The sequence below is a fragment of the Otolemur garnettii genome, unplaced genomic scaffold (assembly GCF_000181295.1).
Source record: "Otolemur garnettii isolate 467f Iridium unplaced genomic scaffold, OtoGar3 scaffold00008, whole genome shotgun sequence".
NCBI lineage: Eukaryota > Metazoa > Chordata > Mammalia > Primates > Galagidae > Otolemur > Otolemur garnettii.
The window spans coordinates 16,497,771-16,508,877 of record NW_003852403.1 but is presented as its reverse complement, the minus strand read 5'-3'; the positions used below and the strand labels follow the sequence as shown (position 1 = coordinate 16,508,877).

Here is an 11,107-nt window from a genome sequence, read left to right as displayed (position 1 = left end):
GCCGAGCCTATTACATCTTTAAGTTCCCTCATTGACTGCTTCAGTTTCTTCATCTCTGCTATATCCTTTCTATATTCTTCATATCATTCATCTCTTATTTGATTCTGGTTTAGATTTCCTTTTGGTTGCCAGAGTATTTCTTTTACAATGTAAATATGTTCACTTGAGCTCTGAAGTTGCATTGAGCTGTGACAGTGTCCATGTACTCTGCCTGTAGCCTCAATGATCAAGTGAGACCTTGTCTTTTTAAAAAAAAAAAAAAAAGACAATTGGGGCAGCGCCTGTGGCTCAAAGGAGTAGGGCGCCAGCCCCATATGCCAGAGGTGGTAGGTTCAAACCCAACCCCAGCCAAAAACTGCAAAAAAAGACAATTATCTATAGATGCGGAGAAGTAGCTAAAATGTACTAAATTTGTAAAGTAGGTTATAAAACTGTACCTATATGGTATGACCCCATTTTTATAAATAAATACATAAAATGCAGTATATGGTATTATATATGAGTAGTGTGAGAATGTATGGGTATATGTGTATTTTTTTTTTATTATTTTTAAGAAACAGAGTCTCGCTCTATCGTCCTTGGTAGAGTTACCATGGTGTCAGACAGCTCACAGCAACCTCCAACTCCTGGGCTTAGGCAATTCTCTTGCCTCAGCCTCCCAAGTGGTTGAGACTACAGGCACCTGCCACAATGCCCAGCTATTTTATTTGTTCAATTTGGCCGGGACCAGGTTTGAACCACCACCCTCCATATATGGCTGGCACCCTACCGTGTTTCCCCCAAAATAAGATCTACCCAAAAAATAAGCCCTAGCAGGATTTCTATGCATTTGTTAAATATAACCCCTACCCTGATAATAAGACCTAGTGATGGGCATGACTATGCAGTGTATCTGCATAGCCACACCATGCATTTCAGTGCGGAGCAGTAAGGAAGACGGAATACCTTTTATCTGCCACAGCTCCTTTCTCCGAGCCGAGCAGTTTGCACTTGCACGGGTGTGTGTGTGGTAACCACGCAGTAACCGTGGTTGCAGGCATCCTATTGCACATGTGCCAACGGCTAGAGGAAAGGAGTTCATGCATCACTAGCGCCAGCCCCACCAACAAGGTCAGCTCTCTCTGTCAGGTTCCAGAAGAAGATGACTTAACTGCATTTGAATAAATGTAAATTGTTATATTATACTTAATAAAAAAAGACATCTCCTGAAAATAAGCCCTAGTGTGTCTTCTTGAGAAAAAATAAATATAAGACAGTGTCTTATTTTCAGAGAACATGGTACCCACTGAGCCACAGGCTCTGCCCTTGTCTATTTTTTTTTTAAAATGACAGAATATCCACTAGATTATTAACAGTGAATTATTTCTAAGGGGCTGGTGTTAGGGAAGCTTTTATATTTTGTGTTAAATATTTTCTGTAATGTTTGATTTTATAAAAATGATAATCAAACATTGTTATCAGAAAATAAGGTTAAAACGTAGTGCAGGCTGGGTACCTTGGCTTATGACTGTAATCCTAATACTGGGAGGCCAAACCAAAAGGATAGCTTGAGATCAGGAGTTCAAGACCAACTTGAGCAAGGGCAAGACTAGCCTCTATAAAAAACAGAAAAATCAACTGGGTGTGGTAGTGTATTCTTCTAGTCCCAGCTACTCAGGAGGCTGAGGTAGGAGGCTTGCTTGGAGTTTGAGGTAGCAGTGAGCAATGATAATGTCACTGCACTGTGGCCAGGGTGACCCTGTTTCCAAAAAACCCCCAAACAACAACAATGCAAAAAAGCACAGACTGAATTATATTAGAGTGCTGTCAGTTGCAAGTATGAGCTATATACTTAATGTTTTCCTTTTTTTCTGAACAGAATGCCCAGTGTTTACATGGAGACATTGCACAATCACAAAGAGAAATTACGCTGAAAGGCTTCAGAGAAGGTAGTTTTAAAGTTTTGGTGGCAACCAATGTGGCTGCCCGTGGTTTGGACATTCCTGAGGTTGACCTGGTGATTCAAAGTTCTCCTCCTCAGGTACAAAATGGGATTCAATTTTGGGAAAATAAGAACAATTTTACATATAAAATTGCTTGGGATGTGAAAAGTATGTTATCTCTTCTGGCATTTAGCCAGTTTTTTGCTAGTGTCTTATTAAAATTGGTCAGCATATGATCCCTTTCCAAATGAATAATTTTGTAGTTTGGATTTGGATTGTGGAACAACAAAATAATCATATAAGAGAATTATAAAAAGTTGCCCTTTAAAGAACCCTAGGTGCTGGGTGTAGTGGCTCATGCCTGTAATCCCAGCACTCTGGGAGGCCGTAGTGGGAGAATCACTTGAGCTCGGGAATTTGTGACTAGCCTGAGCAAAAGCAAGACCCTGTCTCTACTAAAAATAGAAGATTAGCCAGGTATTGTGGTGGGTGCCCATATTCCCAGCTACTAAGGAGACTGAGGCAGGAGTATCACTTGAACCCAGGAGTTGAAGGTTGCTTTGATCTAGGCTGACACCAATGGCACTCTAGCCTGGGCAACAGAGTGAGATTCTGTCTCAAAAAAACCAGGAAATAAAGAAAGAACCTTAGGAGGAAGTGTATCAAAAGATTTTAAGTCATTCTTTCTTTGCCTGCATATAAATTCTTTAATATGTTGAAAGAGCAGGAGGATTGGATTGGCGCCTGTGGCTCAAGCGGCTAAGGCGCCAGCCACATACACCTAAGGTGGCGGGTTCGAATCCAGCCCGGGCCTGCCAAACAACAATGATGGCTGCAACCAAAAAATGGCCAGGTGTTGTGGCGGACGCCTGTAGTCCCAGCTACTTGGGAGGCTGAGGCAGGAGACTCGCTTGAGCCCAGGAGTTGGAGGTTGCTGTGAGCGGGATGCCATGGCACTCTACCCAGGGGGATAGCTTGAGGTTCCGTCTCAAAAAAAAAAAAAAAAAAAGAGCAAGAGGATTGATACATTAATATTATTAGCATTATTGTTTGGGTGCTGTAATGTCTGAAAGTTACCATATTTTTGAAAAGTATTACCTCTGTTATCTTTAGGATGTTGAGTCCTATATCCACCGCTCTGGACGCACAGGTAGAGCTGGCCGGACAGGGATTTGTATATGTTTTTATCAACCAAGAGAAAGAGGTCAACTAAGATATGTGGAACAAAAAGCAGTAAGTAGAGTTAAATTATTTCAGGCTTATTTTCTAAATAGTGCCTTAGAAAAGACCTCTTTTTATATTTGTTCTTACAAGTAGGTCATTATAACATTTTTCATTTTAAGCTATATTTGGATATGAAGCATGTGGAGATCTAAATTTGTATTAGCTGCAAGACTTTTTTTTTTTTGATACAGCTTTTATTGTGAAAACAGAAGAATTTTCTCATTTTTCCCTTGAACTTTTCCCTTGATACTAAAATTAGAAGTACATTGTGATTTTAGTGTCTCTTAGTCCAGCATTGTAAATGAGTGGCTGTTACATTGTAAATGAGTGGCTGTTACATTTCCTTGGTATGATAATTAAGATCATATTGAATAATGGTACAATAGCCAGTTTCTATAAGAAATTGTATATTCTCTGTGGTCTGTGCTTTTAGTGGTAGTTCACATTTTTTCCTATTTTTATTGTGTGTTTTTATATGCTGTTTTTAGGTTTTGTAAAATGAGATGCAGTAGTATGGGGAAAAAAGTTGATTTATACCATGTCTCTTTTCTTTTGAATCAGCTCTGTTTTGCAAGTAAAATTCCATAATTATAACTAAGGGACATAAAAATTCTTTTCCTCTTTCTCAACATGATGATTTATTAGAAAAGGCAGGTTTTTAATCTGCTGGGGCTTGGAAATTTTTAAGTCCAAGAAATGGAAATTCAACAAACTATATTAATTTAGAAATTAATCATAAAGACTTCCATTTTTCTTTAATGTAATTCTTTCATTTTCAGGGAATTACTTTTAAACGTGTAGGTGTTCCTTCTACAATGGATTTAGTTAAGTCTAAAAGCATGGATGCCATCAGGTATGCTTTCCGACCTTGCTGAATAATTTTTTCTTTTGTATTATTAGGCTATTCATCTTTAAAGGTCTCCTAGTTGACATATCATACATAGTAAAATGTTAATCATGAGTTTTATCAACAGTTACATTAAAATATGAAAATGTTACTCTTTCTTTTCCCATTCATTCTCATCTTTCATTTTTTCCCTGTATCTTGACCAAAAAAATTTACTATTTTTAAACCGTAGGTCTCTGGCTTCAGTTTCTTATGCTGCTGTTGATTTTTTCCGACCATCAGCTCAGAGACTGATAGAAGAGAAGGGGGCAGTGGATGCATTGGCTGCAGCATTAGCCCACATTTCTGGGGCATCAAACTTTGAACCACGATCTTTAATCACCTCTGATAAGGTAGAAATTTGTGAGAAAATTTTACGTGGTTGAGAAAAGGTTACAATTGAACCATAGCAGATATTGCATAGTGAATTACTGAGTATTGCGTTTAACCCCTTCATTATATTGTGCTTTCTGTGCAGAAAAAAACTGTTTTGCTCCATGAGAAATTGGTTTTCTTATTTTCTTTTACCCCTCAATAAATATTTTTTTGGCCACCTCTTCCAAATTTTCAAACCTGCACAAAAATTGAAAGAATAATATGACCAAATGACCAATAACCGTATACCATCCTCCACCTCAATAACTGTTAATATTGTGTTATATTTGGTTTATTTCTCTTTTTTTTAGCTTTTTGAAAGTTTAGATTGTACATCTTAATGGGATACATGGTGATACATACAATATATAGTGATCCTATCAGGCTAATTAACATACCCAGTATCTCAAACATTTATCATTTCTTTGTGTTAGGAAGTATACAAAATCTTTCTTCCTGCTTTATTTCTTTATATATGTATACTTTATTTTGCTAAACCATTTGAAAGTAAATTAAAACATAATTGTCCTTAAATTCAGAGGGTGGCAAAAACTTACATTTTAAGAAAGGAGTAAACTATATTAAAATTGTAATGCTCAATGTATACCAATAACAAAAATTGAATACAAGTCACATTGAGGAACTCTTAATAATTGCAGAAGTCAATGTATTACAAATTTAATATAGTTTTCTTTTCGTAAAATGTGTATACATTTTTTTTGCCACCCTCTGTATTTCAACATGCATCATCTTAAAACAAGGATATTCTCCTACTTAATCACAGTACCATAATCTCTTATCTATGAAAATTAATGTCATTATCATCATCTAATATCTATTCCATATTCAGATTTTTCTCATCCCCAAAATATCTGTGTATCTAAAAAGAAATATAGAAAGTCCTTACTTTGCATAATCTTTGTTAACTGAAACTTACATACTACAACCTATTCTTCATTTTGTAAGCTGACATGGAACCATGAAAAGCAAGAAGTAGTCTCTGAACAGTTAACACAGTAGCTTGCAAAGGAAGGACTGCCTGTATATGTGTAACACCATGTGTCCTGGCCCACTGCCAGGTTCCATATCAGCTGTCAAAACATACCACACCAGAGTCATTGGTGCAAGTAGTTCAAAGATTTATTACTTAGGTAAAAGGTGAGGCGAGCCCTTGGGTGTAGAGACTTATCAATAAAAGACCTCCCTTATGTGGATGGAAAGAAAGTGAATGAGCCTGGTCCTGGGGACATCCGTAAGATGAGAACCTGCTGGTAGGATTTTTGAATAATGACAGGGCACACTAATTTTAGGCAGCCCGTTCCTTTGGCAGACAGGGAGGAGGGAACGAAAAGGGCAAAGCAGATTAACTTGTGTGTTATTTATTTGGTGTAGCACAAATTAGTGCAGTGGGGTATCTCATGTTTTAATAATTCAGCCAAATGTCATTTTGCTAGGACTGACTTAATTGAGTTCAACTGTATTTCTCCATATATACATATATATAACATTCAGATTCAGCCCCGTGTGGTGGTTCATGCCTATAATCTTACCACTAAAGGAGGCTGAGGCAGGAGGATTGCTTGGAGCAAAGAGTTCAAGACTAGCTTGGGCAACGTAGTGAGACGCCATCTCTACAAAAAAAATAAAAGAATTAGCTGAGTATGTTGGTGCATAGCTACTCAAAAGGCTGAGGCAGAAGGATCTGAGCCCAGGAGTTTGAGGCTGCAGTGAGATATGATTATGCCACTGTTCTCCAACGTGGGTGATAGAGTGAAATCTTGTCTCTTAGAAAAAATAAAAATGAAAATGAGTGAACATCAAGATTCAGTTAAGGTTCTTATATTTGGTTATTATATTGTTCTTTTATTTTTTGAGATGAGTTCTCATATCCCCCTGCTGGTCTTCTTAAACTCCTAGGCTCAAATGATCCAAATGCTTTAGCCTCCTGAGTAGATGGGACTATAGGAACATGCCAGCACTCCTTGTTTATTAAAAAAAAGTTTTTTTGGGTGGCACCTGTGGCTCAAAGGAGTAGGGCACCGGCCCCATATACCGGACGTGGTGGGTTCAAGCCTGGCCCCAGCCAAAAACTGCAAAAAAAAAAAAGTTTTTTGGTGGGGCGGATGTGGCCTTGCTGTGTTCCCCAGGCTGTTCTTGAACTCCTGGCCTCATACCATCTAAAAGCCTCAGCCTTCTGAGTACTTGAGATTACAAGGGTATGCCAATAGATCCGCTAGCTATTATGTCTCTTTAATCTCTTTTAGTCTGGAACTGTTTTCTCATCTTTTGGGGGGAGAGGGGAAGTAGAGTGCTGTTATTCCATCCTTTTAGTTTTTTCTTTGTTTTTTTCCTTTTTGAGACAGAGGCTCAAGCTGTCGCCCTGGGTAGAGTGCTGTGGCATCACAGCTCCAAGCAACCTCCAACACCTGGGCTTAAGCATTTAAGCCATTCTCTTGCCTCAGCCTCCCAAGTAGCTTGGGACTACAGGCACCCAACCACAACACCCGGCTATTTTTTGGTTGTGGTTGTCTTTGTTTGACAGGCCGGGGCTGGATTCAAACCAGTCAGCTCTGGTGTATGTGGCTGGCACCTAAGCCACTTGAGCTATAGGTGCCAAGCCACTTTTTAGTTTTTATAACATTGATTTTGTGAAGAGTCGAGGTCCATTGTCCTGCAGAATATCCCACCTTTTGGATTGTCTCTACTTTTCTTCATGCATTATTTAATTTTGCCTCTCTCCAGAGCCTTTCCTGTGAACTGGAAGTTTATGTCAAAGCTTGATTTTATATATATAATACATAAAATATATATAATTTTTTTTTTGAGACAGAATCTCATGCTGTTGCCCTGGGTAGAGTGCTGTCACAACTCACAGCAACCTCAAATTCCTGGGCCCAAGCAATTCTCTTGCCTCAGCCTCCCAAGTAGCTGGGACTATAGGTGCCTGCCATAATGCCCAGCTATTTTTTGGCTTGGGCTGGATTCCAGCCTGCCAGCTCTGGTATATGTGGCTGGTGCCCTAGCTGCCTGAGCTACAGGCACCAAGCCTTGATTTTATATTTAACATAAGAGTACTTTATAGGTAATACCATGTACCTCATATTGCATCATATTAGGAGACAAAGTCAGATTGTTACAGTACTAGTAATGCTTAATTTGATCATTTGTTTAAGATGGAGACTGCCATATATTCCCATTGTAAAGGCATGTTTTACTCTTTATAATTACTAACTAATCTGTGAGGTATATATGGCAATAAGCACATATGTATTCTATCCCTAATAACCCAGCAAATACTTCTTAATACAGTATTTAAAATATACTTCTTAAGAAAACATTAACATAGAATTTTAGAGCTGAGAAGTATCTAAAATGTCATCTAGTCCCAAACCTTATCCAATGAAAGAATCCCTCTGTGGCATATGGGTCATCTAACCAGATTAAATATCTTATAAACAGGGTGTTGGTCGTTTGAAATTTAAGTCTTTATCATGACTGTCCTACAGGGAATGCCCCACAGGGTCATTTTGCTACCTCATATCTTACCACTCTCTGCTTGCTTGTTTTAGCACCCTAACCTACTTGGTGTTCCTCAAACATAATCCTACTCTTAGCAATTACTTTTATTGTTGAGACTGTTCTTCTCCTTTAATAATTATGAGGCTTCCTCCTTCACTTCATTCTGATGTCTGCTCAAGTATCACCATATCAGTTTGTCCTGATGACTCTATGATAGCTTATTCCTCCCTCTACTCTCTATTCCTTGTCCTGCTTTATTTGCCTTCATGATACTACTGTCTGACATTTTGTGTATTTGCTTATTTATTTACTGTCTCTTTCCACAGCCTAATAGAATATAACCTCCATGAGAGAAAAGACTATTTACTGCTGTATTTTTAGTATCTAGTGGAGTCTCTGGCACATACGTGGGGGGCTCTGAGTAAATATTTGTGAATGCCTCCCTATATCTTCCTCATGTTGATCTTTTTGCTATTAGTGAAATTTTACAGAACAAGTAATTTTTGCTTGTGTAACCGTCCTTCAAAAGTTTAAAGAGGTTTATGTTGTTCTGTAAGTTTTTCCCTTGCAAGCTAGCTTTGACTCCTTCAACATGTCCTCCTTTCCTTCATTACTTTGTTATTTTCTTCAGTGTTCTGATTTAATTCTCTCTTAAAATATAGTTGTAATTAAATATAGTCTTCATAGTAATAAAAGAATAGTACTTTCAGTGATCTATAAATATTAGTGTTCTATTAATATGGTTTCAAATAAATTTTTTTAGCAACCATGTTATACTGTTAGCTTGTAAAAAATGCAGAGTTAAGACTGAGTATAGTGGCTCATGCGTCTAATCCTAGCACTCTGGAAGAGCAAGACAGGAGGATTGCTTGACCTCAGGAGTTTTAAGACCAGACTGAGGGCTTGGCACCTGTAGCATAGTGGTTACGGCACCAGCCACATACTCCAAAAGTGGCAGGTTCAAACCCGGCTGAGCCAGCTAAACAACGATGACAACTGCAACAAAAAGTAGCCAGGCTTCTGGTGGGCGCCTGTAGTCCTAGCTACTTGGGAGGCTAAGTCAAGAGAATTACTTGAGCCCAGGATTTCGAGGTTGCTGTGAGGTGTTACGCTATGGCATTCTACTGAGGGTGACATAGTGAGATTCTATCTCAAAAAAAAAAAAAAAAAGACCAGACTGAGCAAGAGTGACATCCTCGTCTCTATAAAAATAAGAAAAAAATTAGCTACATGTGTGGCAGACCCCATTACTTGGGAGGCTGAGGCAGGAGGATACCTTGAGCCCAGGAGTTTGAGCTGGTTGTGAGCTAAGCTGATGTCAGTCATGACACTTTACCCTGGGCCACAGACTGAGACTCTTGTCTCAAAAACAACAAACCAAAAAAAAAAATGAAAGAAAGACAAAAATGAATCATGAAGGGCTATAGAGTTAGAACTTCATTGTCCTGCTGCTGCTGATTTTTTTCCCCAAACATGATAATGACTTTTATTTCTTAAGGGGTTTGTGACCATGACTTTGGAAAGCCTAGAGGAAATACAGGATGTCAGCTGTGCTTGGAAAGAACTTAACAGAAAGCTGAGTAGTAATGCTGTGTCCCAGATTACCAGAATGTGCCTCCTAAAAGGAAATATGGTAGGCTTTTCTAGACAATTAAAAAGTTTTTAAATCAATATCACAGGTATTTCTAAAGATTGTTACTAAATACTGTTCTTTTTTTGAAGCCTAACAATGAATAATACTGTTTTCTGTGTTAATTTATTTCCAGTTACAAATTTGGGAAGTTTTATATATAACTCAGAGCTGTAAGTCATTCTGATCAGTTTCACTAATACCCAAGTTATCTAAGATCCAAGTTCCTGTTTTATACACATTATATGTATTTGTTTATTCTTTATGACTATGTAACTTATGATTGGAACATTATGTAGCTCTAAAACTGTATTTTTTTTAAATGGCCTGTTCTTGGTTGTTAATGAAGATAATGGTATGAATTTAATTAAATATGTATTTTAATGCGTTTATGTAGCAAATTTAAAACTCTATAATCTTAATGGCTCTCGTATCTTCTAATGATTTTGTAAGATATATTTATTCATCTAACTTCACTACATAGGTTTATTCCAGATTAGAATTCATTAACTAGATTGTTTATTGGAAATAATCATTGCTTTCAAAGTTTTATATTACCTTCAAAAAAGACTGGAGGGTGGCGCTTGTGGTTTAGTGAATAGGGCACCGGCCCCATATACCAAGGGTGGTGGGTTCAAACCCAGCCCTGGCCAAACTGCAACAACAAAAAAAATAGCCGGGCGTTGTGGTGGGCGCCTGTAGTCCCAGCTACTCGGGAGGCTGAGGCAAAAGAATCACCTAAGCCCAGGAGTTGGAGGTTGCTGTGAGCTGTGACGCCACGGCATTCTACCAAGGGCAATAAAGTGAGACTCTGTCTCTTAAAAAAAAAAAGATTTGAGGCACGTATGAGAAAATATATACATTTCAGAAAAATTGTAGAGAGGAAGGAAAATACAACAAGATCCATAGGCAAACTAGTTGCTATCTTTACTTGAGTATTAAATTAACTTTGAATTTATTAGCAATCAAGGCCAAAGGGGATACATCACTCTCATTATCTGACAAACGTTGGAGCTCTTTAGGAAGGAAACTTTCTGGCATTTAATTTTCAAAGGAATTTATTAGAGGGATTATTTTACAAGGGACATAATCACAACATTACAGAGTCTACAAAAACTCTTATAGAGGATAATGTAGATCTTTATTATTAGGAGTAGATTCTTAATATATATTTAATTACTTTTCAGATTTAGAAAATATATTAAGCTGCTACTCTGTGTCATACAATCTTTGTCTAGTTTGGTCCTCTAAACAATCACGGGACACACCTAACCCTTTTTTTGTTAAAGCAATAAAAGCTTATCAGCAAGTATAAATTTTTTAGTAAAAATATCAACTCATTTGCATCTAAATAAAAATGTTTTTATTTTGCTTTTAGGGTGTTTGCTTTGATGTTCCCACGGCTGAGTCAGAAAGGTTACAGGTACTTTAAAAATTTTATTTGTTAAATAGCTGAATATTTTTCTCTAATACATAGAGTTTTTTTTTAAAAACATAGTTACTGGCTTGGCATCTGTGGCTCAAGCGGCTAAGGTGCCAGCCACATACACC

The 11,107-nt window shown here is 37.7% G+C and overlaps 1 protein-coding gene across 3 annotated transcripts in view; it reads left to right on the top strand.

The window, feature by feature from the left end:
- Positions 1-11,107, top strand: part of DDX50 (DExD-box helicase 50) — a 49,802-nt gene that overhangs the window by 34,384 nt on the left and 4,311 nt on the right. For all 3 annotated transcript variants that reach the window (XM_023509590.1, XM_012801436.2, XM_023509591.1), the window contains 6 exons: positions 1,859-2,020; positions 3,036-3,155; positions 3,926-3,999; positions 4,226-4,385; positions 9,425-9,559; positions 10,935-10,979. In XM_023509590.1, the coding sequence (XP_023365358.1) occupies positions 1,859-2,020; positions 3,036-3,155; positions 3,926-3,999; positions 4,226-4,385; positions 9,425-9,559; positions 10,935-10,979 (696 nt within the window). The remainder of the gene's footprint in view (positions 1-1,858; positions 2,021-3,035; positions 3,156-3,925; positions 4,000-4,225; positions 4,386-9,424; positions 9,560-10,934; positions 10,980-11,107) is intronic.